At 43.8% G+C, this 17,910-nt stretch overlaps 1 protein-coding gene across 1 annotated transcript in view; it reads left to right on the top strand.

Moving 5' to 3' along the window:
- The first annotated feature begins 17,179 nt into the window (after positions 1-17,179).
- TRAPPC10 (trafficking protein particle complex subunit 10) overlaps positions 17,180-17,910 on the top strand; it is a 40,253-nt gene continuing 39,522 nt past the window's right edge. Inside the window, exon 1 of the mRNA XM_027448838.3 lies at positions 17,180-17,415. Coding sequence (XP_027304639.1) covers positions 17,322-17,415 — 94 coding nt within the window. The 5' untranslated portion in view covers positions 17,180-17,321. The remainder of the gene's footprint in view (positions 17,416-17,910) is intronic.

Genomic DNA, 17,910 nt, shown 5'->3' with positions numbered 1-17,910 from the left:
GAAACGTGAGGGTGGAGGCTTTTACTAATGCTGAATTCACACTGTGCAACATTTCAGATTGAAGACAGTGTTCACTTATCTTGGCATCTTGGAGAAGTACGTACTCAGTAAGTCTAAGGCCAGTGTTGGACAGACTTAGCCCAACTGTGCTTCATACAGATGCTGAAGGCCAATGCAAATACAAGTGAAAAATCCATTCCTAGGTTCCCTTTTGGGCACACTGGAGTATCTCACAGCATCTCCTGGATGCCCACGTGCTTGTGTCACTTGGTGTGAAGTTTCTCACTCGCCGTAGTCCCAATTGCACGATCCTGGCTTATGCCTGGGAAGAGAAGCCCATCCTCTTCATGGTAATGCTGAATTTGTACTTTGAAGCATGTCGTCACACCTTCTTGTTTCCATATTTCTGGACTTTTGGATCCATAACGGGCTGCTCTGGTGCTGCCAGCACTGGGTGAAGCTGGGATTTGAAGCAGGTACAGCCGTGCTGAGAGCTGCACCTTGCACAGCTGAGTGGAGGAGGAACGCAGACAGATACGGCCAAATTCTTTCCCCCAGGAGATGGAAGGATTGCCAGGAGCTTTGTACACCAGAGATGAGCATGTATGTGGGCAGGCAAATTCTGATCTGTGAGATGAATGTGAAACCACGTGGTGACAACTTACAAGGTAACCCTAGCTATTTTCATGCAGCTGGGGTCAGAATTGGTCTTGAAGGGCCTATCTCCTCGTTACAGAGGGCAGCTTTTACTTTGTCACACCCCCCTATTTATCTCGAAGAATAGTTTATCTGATTGTCTCAGTGATCTCTGCACCAAGATCCCTGCAGATTTAAATAAATAAATAAATATTTTTGAGGGAAGACTTTCTGGAAGCCAGTGTAACGGGGCGTGCGTCCCATTTGCTAGCCACCAGAAAATGTCATGGAAATACTTCACCATTTGAAGTTGGGAAGACAGTGGATTGTCATCCATAAGCCAAACACATCATGTTTCTCTTATCCTTGGCCTCTCTAGATTTATAGACGATTGCCCGGATTTCTTAAAACGTTACACCCATACAGACTAGCACAAAAGCTGCTCTGCAGTTTTCGAAACTTGGGGGAAGGTTAATTTTCACTTTTCAGAGTACTTGAGTGTAGTTGATTGTCTGTTTCCAAAAAGCTTTACAAACTCCATTTGCAAGAGAAGCATTTTATCTTTTATCTTTTTAAAGAAGAAATGTATTTTAAAAATAGACACTTTATCAGAAACTGGAATATAATAGTAATTTTTAAACCGAACTTGGAAGTATTCGCAGTATTCTTTAGCGTAGGGGTTACCACCACTAATTTTCAGTCTCATATGAGTTGTTTTTGTTTTTGTTTTTTGCCAAGGTATATTTTCAAGGAAAACATAACAATTTACTAGTTAGATCACAGTCTAATTTGAGAAGAGCAGAAGAGTAGGTGGCACAGGCTAATCAGGAATGCAAATTCTTCCCAAGGCATCAGATAGACCTTTCTTATTTGCACTTGTGCGCAGAGACGAGCTGCATCACCTGCATTGTTTTGCTTCAGCTTTGTCAGAGATGTACGCTGTGACAATTGAATGCTACTTGCCTGAAAGCCAGGACACTCCTGTAAACTGGCATGTTACTCACTCATAAAGATCACCAGCAAGTACTGTAGCTTTAATGAAACCTCGTTAATGAGAAAACTAACCCTCCTTAACCTTATTGATTGTTACAAAGTCATGCTTTGGAGGGCAGTGTCATCATTATTAGCCAAATCTAGCGAGTAATAAACTGTATACAGGGTACACATTTACTGTGCATGTGTATATATTTTTGTACATTTTTACAGTTATTTCCTACACTTGATTCTTTTGATGTTCGGAAGAGATGCGTCTGAATCTGGTTAAAAAATAAAAACAAACGAAGCCTAACCCTGTCACTTACTGTAGTTTCTAAAAAGAACTGTGCCCAAACAAATACACAGATTTACAGTGCTATGCAAATTTCACTTTGTAAGTTGTCTCTTAAATTTTAAGTAGTTCATGCTGTTTTTACTGAGCTTTCAGAAAAAAAAAAATAATGCAAAAGACTCATCTTGTAAAATAAAATAGTTTTGGCTGTGTGAAAGTACTGTATATTAGAATCTCGTTCATGTGTTCAGTTGCTTATCTGAACTGTTGGTATGTGATTTTGTACATAATATGCTGGCATAGATTTTTTTTTTTTAATTGTGCTTAAAAAAGGATGACTGCCCAACATCTGTTTTTCTGCAGTGTTACTGAATAAGTAGCTGATATGGAAAGGGAAGATCTGCATTCTTTTCATATTTGGCACACCGATTTTTGTAACTAAACGTGCACTAAGGGCTATTTTGGTTTTTGTTTTGTTTGATTTTATTTCCATTTATGCTTTTTTTTTTCTTTTTTTTTTTTTTTTGTCTCTGTCCTGCAAACTGATCCATGCAAGGGCTGCATATCTGCAGCAATAATCTGGGTGGATCATCGTTTTGGGGGTTTGGGACCCTGGGAATAACTGAGCAGCTAAACAGGACTCCCATCGCTGTCATTAAGAACTGGGGAGGGACTGTGCATTACTGCAGCATTCACAGAATTGGTGCACAAAGTTTTTCGTGGTTCTTTCACGTAACCAGGATGCAGAAGGAAAGGATGTTTCTTCCCAAGTAAGCACAAAGCTGTATGATCTAAGAAGCTGCGAGTCCAGCAGGCTAAGCTGGCTGTTCGAGATAGATGCTGTAGATTAAATCATTTTTTCCAATCTCACATCTTCGATGTTTCTGTTTTTCACTCTGAAGCCCACCCATGTTCCTCAGCTGCGTGTCACAGCATGCCCTTCCTCCTGGAGGCAAACGGAGACCCACTGGAAGACCATTTAGCACTTTTGTTCCTCTTTCCTTATTTCTGTTTTTGTTTGTTTGTTTTGTTTTTGTTTTGTTTTTGTTTTGTTTGTTTGTTTGTTACTTCAGTGGTTTGCACAAAACCAGCTTTTCATGTTTCCATACCTACACTGAATCTCCTCAGATCCGTAATTCATTTTTAAAGGCTGATTATTTTAATGTGGCATCTTGAATGCTCTTTTCAAGTACTGTTTTTTTTCAGCTTTAAGGTGAGAAACATGGGTTGAGATTCTTATCAGTACAGCATAATAAAGAATTAATTTGATTAAAGTGGTATGATCCTTAATACACGCATGCAAAAGCCAAGCCATGAAAAACAAAGCCTCAGCTGATGGCAGAGATCTGTTCCTCTGTGCGTGCTGCCTCGCTACGGGCTACAGAAGAGGGCTGTTGCTAATTTTTGGCCTCAGAGGTTCCCGTCTTCTCTCACTGCCTAAGTTCCCCTGCTGTGATTCCTCTTTACTGAGCTGCTTGCTTTCTGTCCAGCCAGGCACTGTCAGAGGCACAACTACACGGACTGGAGAAGCAGAAACAATGGTGTGTGGGAACAAGGGTAGGTCAACACCACAGTGCTTGTACAGGGCAGCCATGGAAATGGAAGAAAATGTTTGCTGTGTGGATTGGCTGAAGATACAGTGTATGTTAGGTAGTTTCTTTCTGTATTGAGCAGTCTAGCTACATCAGTGACCTTTATGCGTGTCCTCTCTTAAACCCCTAAAGAGATACGAAGCTGGCTGTGGTGGTGGTTTGTTTTGGGTTTGGCTGTTCTGGGTTAACATGATTCTCACTTATTCTGCCCTTTTTCTTCCAGTATGAAGTTAATATATTTGGTAAAACAGCCTGGAATTCCTTAAAACAAATGCAGTATCCTCAATACCAGATACAGTCAGTTGCTGCATTGGGAGTGAGTTCATGTTTCAGATGTGCCAGGATCATGACAACAGTTAAATTGGGCAGAGTGCTTTTTGGGGGTAGGAGGGGCAAGGGGGGAAAGGTGAATACACTTTCTGTATAATTCTGAAACTGGAGTCTGTTTCTGAGAGGCTGACTGAGTGCATCCATCAGTCAAAACTTCATGCACGTAGAGCAGACGTATGTAGGTAGATACAAGCTCGGTAAATGTGGTGCGGGTTAACGAGATGCTCCTGGATTTTGACACCCTATGGATTCACACCCATGAACTTGCAATATTTTATATATATATATGTATTTATATATGTAATCTCCTATAATGCTGTTATCTTTATGCTCCTGCTGAGACGAAGGTGTGTGCCGAAGGGGCAGGATTGCGGTGGGCTGTGTGGTGAACCTGCTGGGTCAGGAGCTACTGCTGCTGTCCTGCTGCTGTTTTTGGGATAGGTTGGGTGTTTGCCAGCTGGTGATTAATCCTTCTCACCTGACAGGCAACAGGGAAGGAGGTTATGGATGCTGCCTGTCCAGACTCATGGCCTAGGTGTTCAAACTCTCTGACACCCGACACGTGCCTAGGCCTTGACAGAGTGGCTGGTGGCGGCGTGGCCTTGGCCAAGGTGTGACAGGAGCGTGTGCTTCCCCACATCAGTGCAGGACCCGGCTCAGTGATGTGAGCCCCTGGCAGCTCTGCCGGAGGACAGCGATTGCCCAGACAGGCAGAACAGCAGGGAAGGGAGTTACCTACTGAACAGGCAGAGCGAGCCCTGTAAGAGCAGCAAGTGTTTTATTTACTTATTTATCCTGACAATCTTAACGTTGCTTTGCTGGAATCCTTTCAGCCAGCACTGTAATGCCACTCAGGTACACAAGGTTGTGGGATGCTGTGTTAAAATGAAAAGGTTCACCTTATTATTCCAAGCTGTAGATTGTATTTTAATGGTGCAGTCCCAATATGTAGTGATGTAAATCGCTGCACCTTCATGCAAGGCAGCAGTACAGCTGAGTACATACAATATGTCTGTATATTTACTTTCTCATCACTATTTGACAGAAAAGATGGTATTTCACTTGTTAGTCAGCAGCAAGGGCAGCTGACTTCCTCTTATATGGTAAACCAGGCTTAAATGTTCCTTAATCCCAACATCTCTAAACAGAGAGGAAATCAGCAGTGTCTGGAAGCAATTCACAGGCGGTGGCTGGTGAAGGTCCATGCACGTTGCACATATCAGAGCACATAGCTCTGGTTCCTAGTGCCTGAGGATCCACAAGGGTCTCCCATGCCTCCTCCTCCACCCCAAATAACCTAAATGGCCACTGCAGGAGGGTCAGGGATGCAGGAGCTGGCATGGAGGATGAACTGTGAGCTGGCCAGAGGGCTTATTATTTTGTAATCCCAGAAGGAGCAGCCCAGCATGAGTAAATCTGTGAGAAGCATCTCCACCTTGGCCTCCTCCAGAAGCCAGCTAAGCCATATTAACCCTTCTGGGAATTAACAGGGCCCACCTTGCTGAGTGCTTTGCGTGGAGAATGGTCTTACAATCCAGGCCGTCTGACTGGCACCTTGAAAGAGAGATCAAGTGGCCACAAAGGAGACAAAATGTTGGACCATTGCCACTTTTTCTTCCAGTATCCTGCATTGGATCTGGTCTGAGTACAGTTTGCCCTTGCTCGCCTTTTACATGCAGATAGCTCCATGTCTGGGCGTGAGGTGGCGAGGCTGCTGGAGCTTCAGGCACTCCGGCTCAGCTCTGGGAAGGCAAAGCACCTGTTTTCCCAAGGCATTTGCTAGAAAGCAGACCATCAAAAGCACACCTCTGCTTTTGATCCTCTCTGTCTCTGTTAAATGCCTCTGCACAGACACAGGCCCATAATGGATAGGATGTAATGAGCAGGCTTCCAGGGGACTGATGGCGAAGAAAGCAGTAGAGCACGGTTTGTTCTGAAGACTGGTTGCTTTGCTGTTCCTCACTGTGGCTTGTGATGTGAACTGCCTTTGGTTTTCACCTTGCTGAGGGAGGGCGACATTTGCAAAAGCTGAATTTGGTGGTGGCCTAGTTGTCTTGTGACATCCTTTTTATTTACCTGCCCAATGGAGTTACAAGCAGTTGGCTGCGATAAAGTACAAACTCTACAAATATTTTAAGGAAAATGCTGTTACTTGTGTGCTTCCCATCAGTTCAGAGCTCCTTATTAAAGGCAGGAAAGCATCCCCACATGGTTGACAGGGCTGCGGTTACCTCTCTTCATGGGCAAGAGAGGGCCACGGACTGAGGACTGCAGACCTACCAGCCACCCAGGCTGCAGCTTGCAGAAGTGGGGTCCACTGGGACCTGTGGGCTGCAGCCCTCCAGGAGCTTCCCAGGGGAAAACCCTTCCCATTGGGGAAGGATTTCTTCACACAACATCCTCAGCTTGTAATATGGGAGCAAGGAACACAAAGTCATTTTACGCACAAGTGGGTAAGGCTGCGAGGCGTTACTGTAAGTGATTCCACAAAAATGAGACATGAAGAAAATGCAGTCGATGCTGAACGGGTGGGCTGAGCTCTTTCTCTTTGTTAGATCCCTTTCCCTATTATTCTGCTTTGTTCTTTTCACGCTATACCCAACATCTAATCATGTAATTCCCATTGTTTACAAAGATTTATTCTGAATGTCCAGTATTGTACAGGTGTGTATAATTCCTCCCTTCCTTCCCTATTTCTCTCTTTCAAGACACTGAAGGTTTCCAGTACTTTTATTGGGGTCATAATGGCATAATCTGTTTATTATGCAGTGCAGAAGGATGGGGAAGCATTGCTTGCCGTCTCTGCTAGCAGGGAAGAGACACCTGGCCACAATAAACAGGTTTTCCTGGCAAACCCCATATCTGTTATCAGATGAACTTAGTGGCTCACTAAAGGACAGGAAAGACTTTCTCAGACCGCTAAGAGGTGCTTACATGAAAGGGCTTTTGAACATCCCGAAGCTGTGGGGTGTGGACAGGAAAATATTTACACACCGAGGAGTGTAACCCTGTGATTTTGATGAGAGAAACGTGCTCAGACCAGGGCAGGCTCTTGTCAGACTGGGGCAACCAAACCACCCCCAGCCCCGGACTGCAGCAAGATGCGAGACCTGCAGGCTCGCTGCTTCCTGAGGCCATGCACTCTCCTCCTGGCAGCCGTACAAGAAGGCAGTTGGCCTATCTAAATTAAGCACGGCACATAATGGGACATAAATTATTCCTGTTAACTTCAGTGCGATAACATGGTTAGGGAGAACAAATTGCACTGAAGCAATATTTTTTTTCCTCTCTCTCTTTTTTTTTTCTTTTCTTTTTCCTCAGTCTCTGAGGGATCTCTCAGCAAAGCAACCTCTGGAGCTAATATTAGGCCTGGGAATTTCACGGGCACTAATAGGATTAGGCACGTGACTTCCTTTGCATTCTGATGGGAGTCAAGTGTTTGATTCCCTTGGGCTTCTTTGAGATTTCGGCTCAGATTCGGAAGCGGCACCCACATGGCTGTACGCCCGAATTTGCCTCTCTGGGGCAAGGCTCATTTTCGGTGCCTTTCCATCTGAAATGTGTTGTTCAGCACAGCTGAGAAATGCTCTGCAACACAGGATGGTAAAAATAGTGGGCGCTTTGCAGTGCTGCTGGAGGACTCCACATGCAAGCAGCATCAGACCTTGGAAGTATTTACAGCCTTATTACTGGGGGTTGTGGAGTTCAAAGCAAGAAGCAGTGACGGACCTCGTTGTTTCTCACCCATCGATGTTATCCTTTGCTTTACAGCTGTTTTAGTAGCTTTATTACTGAGAGCATCAATGATTAATGGGATCAGATCCCGAAACAGAAGCCTGTGGTAGAAAAAAGCCAGTGTTGCCTGTACATAGCTGTGATCTTAAACCTTATGGTACTGTTGTGTGCGTGGTTGCTTGGTCCACCTTCTTCTCTGCACAGTCACAAAGGCACCTGAAATAAAAGGTGGCAACTCCCAGTGTAACCCTCCGAGGGGTGCTCTTATCATGGCATTTACAGCATCAGGCCTTGTCTTCAAAAGGGAAGGTTACTGATAACAGAGCAATTGCCATTTGATGGTGTTGTAAGGAAAAACTCTCCTCCTGATGGGACTGGCTCCTGTGAGTGCTTCAGATGCTAAAACCCATACAGCCTCTGGGCTGTACTGCAAAACTAACTTCATTTCATTCTTCCTATCCAGCTAGAGGTTAAACCAAATATCACTTTTTGGGGACAGAGAATGAGCCAGTGGTCATGTCCTCTCTCCTTTGGGAAGTTACTGCCCCATCAACAGGGGTCAAGGCAGAAGCACAGGCCTGAGTGGCATTGCCACCGCCAGGAGGGAGAGGAGCAAAGCACCGCTGTTCCTACACAGCCCTCCTGTGGGACACGGGCAAGGTATGAGACTAGCACAGAATTCTGCATAATGTAGCTAGAACATGGCTGTCTTGTGCCTGTTCTCAGGGCACTGCAGGTCTCTACAAGCTGAGGGATATATGGGGTCGGGGAGGGGAGGACACGTTTGAAAGCACAGGATTTAAAAATGAAAAGGCAAGAGCACTTGTCATGAAATCAGAACAATGATCTCATTTGAACTATTTTCACAAAGTAAATCCAAGAACGTGACCATCTCTCTGTGCTCAGTTTCTGTTTTTTACTGCTCTGGGGCCAAATTTTACTTTGCACCTGCTCCCCAAAATGAGCAAATTTGACAAAATCAGCTTCCTGTGCACACACACAAGCTGTCCTCCCTCTGCCACAACTTCACCCAAGGATGCTGTGTGTGGTTCTCTCTCATGTCACTGCAGAACACAGTGCTAATGGTGCAGAGCAGGAAAAAATTAGGACTCTGAAGTGGAGGGCTCCTGCCTCAAAATTTGCTTCTAGGCTTATCCTGATGGCTCTCTGGGCCTCTTCTTCAGACTTCATTACTGTGGTAATACTTCCATTTTGCCATCTAGGGAAGACCTGTCTAAGGTAAGCTTGCAAGGGAATCTGATTTCTAATTAATATTGCATTTTAATTTAATAACTAATAGCTTTTGACATGCTAATTTTGAAATGAGCTTTCCCTTGATGAATTTAGAGAAGAGTATTTAAATGATGGTGTAACTCAATTTAAGAGTTCTTCCTTCCCTTTTCTCATCAATTTTTAATTATACCTTGGACCTGTGAGCTCTTCCCCAGGCTGGTGTGATGGACAAACAGAAGTATTTATCGCCTGGAAAATCAAATTAAAAATTTTACAGTCTAGCTCATAACAATTTCACCTGTCCTCTTTAAAATCTCATCCTAAGCAGGAGGATAAGTGAAGAGGTGGAGTAACAACACACAATTACTCTGTTAGGATATGTGTGTAAAGATGTAATTAGTTGGTAAATGCTTGTTTTATGAATGCCTCAGTATGTTTTCTGAAGTGACTTCTAGATATGACCATACACCTACTTCCCTAACAGTTTGTTGGGTGAAAATAGGTGTTTGTTAGGCATATCTGTGAATATGCACTGGATAAAAGGGTTGTCTTCCATCCTGTCCGTACAGTAGCCAGCTGAAGTACGATGGGTGCACGGACCACAGCATACAGCTGTTAACGCAGCTTCAGCAGCAGTGGATTACCTTCAGAGCTACAAAATGGGAGTGCTCTGGCTGTGACACAGGTTGGATAAATCACAGTCTCGTTAAGCCTCCACTGCAGGTCACGACAGATTGCCTGTGTCTGACGATGCAGTCATCTTGCTTACGATGATACCAAAGCCCCTGTACTCCAGTTGTGCATGGGAACATCCCCCGATGGTGTCTTTCCTTTTTCCAAAGTACAGCCAGTGTTCAAATTTTTATCTGTCTCAGCTTCTAATTCCTCTCAGGGTAGTTCAACTTTCCTACCAAAGTCCAAAAACTACTTTGGGGTGTGGCTGCCCTGGGACTCCACCTTGGACTCTCTCCCATTCATATTGTTGGCATAAATGAGAAGGAAATTCCTCATACAAGCCTCTTCTCTCATGGGCTAGGATAATTGCTTTCCATTTTCAGGTAGCAATATCTGGCTGATCTGCAGTAGGTGCTATGACTGCACACTGGGCAGGGCTGGTTAGTATGAAAAAGGGGACTGCTGAGGTTCAGAGGCAGGTAATGCAGACAAGTGGCATCCACAAAATGCTGGAGAGTGTGGCAGGTGCTATTGCTTTGGATCTGGATGTTCAAGACGGGTTAAGTAGCTCTGGGGCCTCCCTGGTGGCAGCTGAAGTGCTTCTGTTTTGCAGCCTGGGCCCAAGACTGACGTCCTGAGAAATCGGTGGGGTTTGAAGGCCTTCTCCTTGTGCTGCCAGCTGACTTTGTTTCTGCCTGGGGAGAAAGAGTGCTGACTGAAAAGTTGTTTGGATTTTAGCAGAGCTGTAAAAGGCTGTAAGATCATTGCACTATTGCTGGTTAGTTTCTAAATAAGAGTGAGCAACTCAGGAAACATACAAATGATGTGCTGGGGTGAGGAAAAGAAGGCACGTATAAGGATGGCCCAACTGCAAACATGACTGGGTTGAATTCCTCTGATCTTCAGAATGAGCTTGCAGTAAAAGACATCCTGTCTACTCTTTCCTCTTCTTTCACTTCATTCATGTGGTATAGAGGGAGAAATGCATTTGTTTGCACCATTAGACACCTATCATTATCCTCCCAAACATAATTTGAACTTCTTCTTCTTTACCGAGGTGGATGAGTGTACTTGTAACATCCTCAGCATTTGATCTGTGAATTCAGATGCTGTTCTCCTCATGCCTGCAAGGTGAAGCTGCCTCTGATAACTCAAACTTGCTGCCTTTTTGTAGCATCTTCCCCTGATGAGCTATTTTTGAGAGCTATTCAAAGCAAGCTCCTTGGGAGAAGAGGAAGGCTTGTCACAAGGAGTGCTAGAAAGAGAAACTTTGCCAGGAAAGGAGATTCAAGTTCCTTTGAGTCCCACTAAATGAAGACTGATATTGAAAAGATTATAATGATTATGGCAGAGACATAGCATGCTACTCATCCTCCCTTTCAGGCTAGGCAGCATCTCCCTCTCCTTGCTCCAGCTGCTCTGCCCTGGCTTGCTGGCCATTTTTTTTGGTAGAGCTCCTTTCTTAAATTACTTTTCTTTCCTTTTCCCTTCACTTCTCCAGGCTATAACTTTTTCCACACCACCTCAGAGGTACGTCGTGTCACGTACCACTTCCACCTTGTCTATCTGGTTTGTCTTGGAGGTCACTTAGGAGTTCCCCAGCAGGGACACCTGCAGCTCTTCACCAATTGCTATCACTTCCCCATACCTTCATAACTCTCTGGTGACGTGTAGGTAGTTCACACAACGCTATTTTCTGCTGCTGAAACTCAGCCAGACATCTGAGGAGGGAATGAGAATGCTCTTGAATAGAGCTGGTATGGAAATGGATTCCCCATATTGCTTTGTTGCTATTAAATTTCAGTCAACAACTCTTCCTCAACAATGTGAAATACAAAGTCAAAGTTGTTTGTTATGTATAGCTAAAGACTTGTGGCTGACGCTAATTTAAAAAGACAAGATGCTTTTTAAAGTTTTCATTTTGAAAAAGGTTTTTTAAAGTGTTAATTTTGAAAAAGAATTCACTTTACTGTATAATAAAAGAATTTTCCCAAATGTAAAAATCTTCAAATTTTTCTTCTATGCTTTTGCAGGTGAATTTGTAAAATCGGTTAAATGAAAACAGACTTACCTATTGAAAACTGACTCAGTTAAAAATAACTTGCTGACTGTATGCAGAAGTGTTTTAGTGGCCATGACCCAGAGATGACAAAAAGTTAAGAATGACTCCAGCATTAATTTTTAATTGCTTTTATATAAAAATCCATTAATCATAGAGTGAATCCACTGTGTTTTTTTCTCTTGTAGTACAATGGTGCAAAAAGCCCTTGCTAAGCTGATATCAAATGAGCTTATCAGTGGCTTCTGGTTTCAATGATATCTTAACCTTAAAACCTCAAAGTCTAGGCAAAGAAATACAAGCACTTTAAGTGCAGAAGAATTACTTCAGTTAGCTATTTAATGGGGGCAGACACATTGTGTCTCATTTTTACAGTCATTTTTTTAATGGGAATTGTCCTGGTTTCAGTTAAACCATGACAGAATGATCTGAAAAATGTCCCTAAAGATGATGCCCGTTGACAGGATTTGTGTTTGCAAGAATGTGGTTCATGGGTAGGCCACCAGACTACATGTTTTGGTGTCACCACTTTGACAAAGTTGGCAAGAAAGCATAAAAGTAGACATTTGCTTCTGACTCCTTGAGTAGCTCCTTCTTCACTTTGGGGTAGGACTTCTTTTAGCACTTGTATAAACCTTAGTTACAGTTAATAAGTAAACCTTTTAATCCCGAACACTGTACAGAATGAATTAGAAGAGCAACTGCAGTCCATCTCACTGGAAGTCCACAAACTTCACTGTTCATTTTTCCCAAAACTTTCATTACCTAAGCTGTCAGAGGAAAATGTAAGAAATCCCTACAAACAGGGATTTCTGTTCTAACTCAGTCATTTGAAAAAAATCCCTTAAACTTTTCCCATAGGTAGAAGCTGGTGCTCATCTTGAAGAAGGAGGCTTTCTATAAAAATATCCTCTGATTTTTGTTGCCAGACCTTCCTATTGTCCGGATAATGATAAATTTAGACATTGTAATATTCATTCTGCCTGTGAAGCATCTCTTCTGAGTCAGAAGGGGTTTTACATTTTTGGTAACATACCAAATGTGTAAGCTATCTCCTAACATTTCATGGAAATCCCAGAACTGTTCATCCGCCTACAAGCTTCTGTTTTAAATGGTGGTGATAACAAGTCAAAGCCAAGGTATTGTTGTACGGATATCCCTGGCATACTCCTACACTAAGCTGTCTCAGGAGAACCAGCCCAACCTGTTAAATGACTGGATGTTGTAAAAACAAGAGAAGTTTGGCATGGTTTAACTGGTACTAATTTTTGTGCCTACATTGAAGAGTTCTGGGAAGACATCTTCAAGACCATTTGCACAATTAAATAAAAATCAAATCAAAAAGTTGGCAAAATAAATATCTAAACCATTTAATGGCACGGTCAGCAGGCAAAACTCAGGTAGAAGAGAAAAAGTGCTTTCAGCTTCCAGGGTGGCTGCTGTTCTGAGACTGGTTCAGCATCAGTCTGCCTGTAGGAGATGGTAAATGATTTTCTTCTGTCCTTTTTTGTCTTTTCCCTTCACCTATTAAGCTGTCTTTATTTTGACCTGTGATTATTTTCAGGTTTATTCTTCTTATTTTCTCGCCCTGTCCTGCTGTGGTTGGGGTGGTGAGTGAGCCGCTGAGTGGCTGCTCTGCTGCTGGCCAGGGTCAACCCACTGCATGAAATGGAAAGAAATGTTACAGCGGGGCTAGATGTAGAGAATAAAGATGTGCTTTTTCTTGAAATATCATTATTTGGAGGTCACCAAATGGGATCAGCAGGATATGTGGATTAGAGGGAGCAAGGGATTTTATGCTCATGCTTTACTGTCACTGCTATCAAATCCTGGGATCCTAGGATCTACCATGATACTCCTGAGCCTTCATTATCTTAAAGGCTGTCAGGCAATCAGTCAAAACTGGAGAAATAGAATCCAATTACACTGCTGTTTTGTCTCTACCCAAACCAAAACCTGGCACAAGCATTTTATTTTCCTCCTCTCACACCCTTGCCTGCTGTGGATAATTTTCTTTCCTCAACACCATTCTCTGTCTGTTTGTCTTCTTTCTCTCTGCCCCTGCCCAAAATTGGACAGTTGATATAATCTTCACATGCAGCAGGAAGATTATAAAACATGGGTTCCCCCGTATAATGGACTTTCCATCAAAACATAAGGGAATTGGGGATATAATTTAGCTGCTTTCCTTCCTTTTTTTCCTGCATATTTGAAAGACTTTCAACAAGAATTGTCCCAGTAGGGCCCCAAAGACTGACATCATGTTTTAGCATTTAGTGTTGTAACAATGGGCCAGGGTTTAATTAACCTCCTAGCCCTTTGGGAGACCTGAAACAGAAGATCCAGTTCCTCACAAAACCACTGCTGCTTCTCTTGCAGTTATTGAGCTCATTAATCTTCTCTGATATTGTACTTAGGCCTACAGCTATATTTTATTTTGGTCAACTTAAAGTGCTAAATATTTTAGAGAGATAATGAAATTCCTTGTCCTGCCTTGCAGAAACCATCATTTAAACAAACCAGTAAGAGAAAAAGAGCTGAAAGGAAAACGAGGAAATGGAAATTCAGGAACAGAAAGAGAGGTCAAATATGTTGACTTCCTGCATTTATTTGTCACCTGTGACATGTGGGTTTGCATTTCAAAACATACAGAACAGGACAGAAGGGAACAAAGAGAAACTTAACCCTTTAATTGTTCACATTAACCACCACACGATATACATATATAGCACATCTTAAACCAGCTCCTTGCTCTGACACAACCCCATCTTTCAAGTCAGACTTCATCCCTCCTCCAGGAGGAAGAGGTCCCAAAAGTCACAGACACTGCCCGTGAAACATCGAGCCTGACACAAGCCATACAGCATGAGTCATGTTATACTGACGGGACTGCCTGATGGCAGTGACTCTCGGCTGTATAAATCTTTTACTCATCAGTAAGAGCAAATATTACAGTGGAACACTAACGATTGCAGCCATGAAAACTTTTGATGAAGACAATTTTAAATTCTGTATGGCACCCTATAAATACCGCTCAGAGAGAAGAGAAATCAGGGGAAAGTGACCTGGCTTCAAGATCAGCGTGGATATACAAAGTAAAAGTAGGTAAAAATCAACATCAGCTATTGCTTTTGAAACAGTTAGTACTTTAACTGCAGTAAAGGAAAGTTAGCATGAAGAGTACAGTCTACATTTGCAAAATGACAGGTGAGTCCTTTGGCTACAAACTGCCCCAAGTTCAACTTCCCCTCTCTCATGGATTCATCATTTAAAGGGCTGATATAATTCAGCTCCACTGACGTGATTAGGGAAAGTTTCAGGCACCTGAGGCCCAACAAACTGAGACGATGAAGAGAATTTGCTGACTGCTTTGCTAAAGACCACACCAAAGAACGTTTTTATGTGTGAATACAATTCTTTCTTGCCAAGCAAGGTTGAAAAATTGGAGAGGACTGTAGCGTCATGATGGCCTGGTATGATTTTTTCGGGGGCACAAAACCAATGTTCACTTGAAACATGCACGATTTCCAGTAGAGACAGCATTTTGGACACTGTTGATATAAAGGAAAGTGGAAAAGGAAAAAAAAAAATTGTGATTCAAGTGACCTCTCTTTCCCTTTCTGAAAAGCAAAATCCCATCCATTCATTTCAAAATGTAAGGTAAAAGCACAATGTTGTTGAAATTTCAATTTCCAAATGCTTTTTCTCTGTACACTTTGCTGTAAAAGATGTATTTTTTCCCCATCAGAGATCAGTCAAATTCACTTTTCAAATGTTTTTTTTTTTTTTTTTTTTTTTGGTGATTAAACATTTGAGATCAGAATCAACAGTTGTTTTCTGTAGTCTTCTAGATCTTTTCTATACTAGTGTCTCTGTCTTTTTATTTATTTATTTTTAATGGGGGTCAGGGGAAGGGAAGAGATGAAGTTGTGGGAATAAACCACAAGTGCAGATGTATTTCGCTTCACTTATCAAAAACATCTAGCAAGGCTCAGACATTTCCTTTGGTTTAATGGAAGCGTCTATACTGCAACTACAAAAACTAAAGAGGAGATTTATTATCTGTGAAATTTTGTGGTGATTAAACCCTTAATCCCACTGACCAACTGACTTCAGCTCTAATCTCTGAAAGGGGATGAGTACTCTACACTGATGGGTGGTTGTTGGAAGAGATTCCTACTTATTTAACCAAAATTTGCCTGTTTTCATACCTACGTTGTTTATGTCTGTGCAGGACGGCCAATTTGACAGATACGTGAAGTGAGTTAAAGTTGATTGGAATGAATTCATCATTTTCTAAACGTGCATATAGTTGTTTCTTTTCTGTTTCAGTGAATCACATATTTGCCATGTACTTATTAGTGATTCTGCAAAATGATACATAAATGCTGTCATTTTTTAAAGAAGATTGTTGGGTTATGGTGCCATGATACAGCTTGATTCTCAGTACATGTACACACAAGGTAATTACAAAATATTTATGTCCAGCTGCTCACTTAAACATGAAGATCAGATATAACATTTTATTATGCTGTATAAGATTTTTAAAATTTTGGACTTATAAATGATTTTTTATTTGACTGCATGAAGGAAACACATCTTGTTATAACTGAAGTGAAACAGAAGTTCTGGGCAAAAGCTGATAAAAATATTCAAAGAATTGGAAATGATCATTAACAAGACAGTGTACTAAGATAAAACTGGCCGTATACACCTGCTGTATGGGGCAAAACCCGTTACATGGGTGCTGTAATTACTTTTAAACATTACTAGCCAAGCAAACGGAGTTAAGGTTGTGCTGAAAGAAAAACCTAAACAATGTGCCTTCTGTACATACTCAAAGCACCTTTGCACAATGTCACTGTGCAGTATGCACTCATGAGTAATACACTGGTATTTATAGCACTACCTTAGATTGCGTTTAGCTTTTACGTGTTTATGGAGTGTTTTTCATTTTTTTACCCTTTATGGCGGGCAACTTCGTAGCATGGTCTCCTGTATCGAAATTGCTTCTGTTAAAGATTGGAAGGTGTAAATTCTTTTAAATTTAGGGTTCCTGATTCAGAACTTGCATGCTTCGGAGGTGAACAGTGGCTTTATTAGAAACAAATCAGAAGAGCTGGATTTCAATGTGCGGTACAGAAAGTCAACTTTATGAGTGCTGAAGTCGAACACAAAGAATGAGACCCAATGGAGGGGCACTAGGGTATTAACCCTACCCATGCAAAAACCTACACTGTAAATACTTATGCTTTAAGGACCACATGCGAATGGTCCAACCACCCCCTAGGACCAATGTCACCCACTAAACCATGTCCCCAAGCACCACATCCAGCCTCTCCTTGAACACCCCCAGGGACGGTGACTCCACCACCTCCCTGGGCAACCCATTCCAATGCCTGACTGCTCTTTCCGAGCAGAAACACCCCCTCATTTCCAACCTAACCCCCTCATGAACCTCAGAGCCCATTATCCAGACAAAACCAACCCCACCCGGGGTCGCACGGAGCAGCCTCCCCCCCTCTCGCCGCCCACCGCCCCGCTCCCTGCCGGCCGGGCGGCGGCGGCGGCGCTCCCCGGAAGCGGTAATGCTCCTCGCTGCTCCAGGAAGCGGATGGGCCCTGCGCCTGCCCCTCCGGAGCGGCGGGGAACGAAGGGAAGGGAAAAGAAGGCGAAAGAAGGGGACGGAGAGCACCGGGGGGGAGCCCCGGCGGCAGCCCCCCCCCCCCCCGGCGGCGGCGTCTCCATGGCGGCGGGCGGGCGGGGGAGCCGCGGCTGAGGACGCCGCCCGCTCATGGACCCCGGCGCGGCGGCGGCCGCCGAGGAGGAGGAGGGCGGGGAGAAGCCGCCGGTGATCTACACCATGGAGAACAAGCCCATCGTCACCTGTGAGGGCACCCGCCGGTGGTGGTTGGGGGGTGGTTTGGGGCGGCGGGGGGGGGGGGCTGTCGGTGGCGCCTTCCTCCCCCCCCCCCCCCTCAGCCCCGTGAGGAAAATGGCAGCGGGGAGGGGGCTGTGGGCAACCGGGGGGGTGGTGGCTTTCAAGGGGGTTGGTGGCGTTCAAGGGGGTTGGTGGCACTCAAAGGGGGCAGGTGGCACACGAGGGGGTCATTTGGAAATGGGGGTCGCCCCCCGGTGCGGCGGGGCGGTGGTCGGTCAGAGCAAGTGGTGAGGGGCGTTGGGCGCTGAGGGGCACGGCCGTGAGGCAGGGATGTGGAGGTAGGGCGGTCGGACCCCAGCCCTGGACTTCAGGCCGGTGTGGCAGTGCTTAGGGTGTCTGAGGGAACAAGGCTTCCTCTGCTGATGTTAAATTTAATCCGTAAGTACCACGCTTTAGTTTAAGCTCAGTTTATTCAGCACGCCGCAGCGGTGAATTAGCTCTT

This window comes from Anas platyrhynchos, chromosome 1 (assembly GCF_047663525.1).
Source record: "Anas platyrhynchos isolate ZD024472 breed Pekin duck chromosome 1, IASCAAS_PekinDuck_T2T, whole genome shotgun sequence".
NCBI classification, from domain to species: domain Eukaryota; kingdom Metazoa; phylum Chordata; class Aves; order Anseriformes; family Anatidae; genus Anas; species Anas platyrhynchos.
This window is presented reverse-complemented; position numbering and strand designations above follow the sequence as displayed.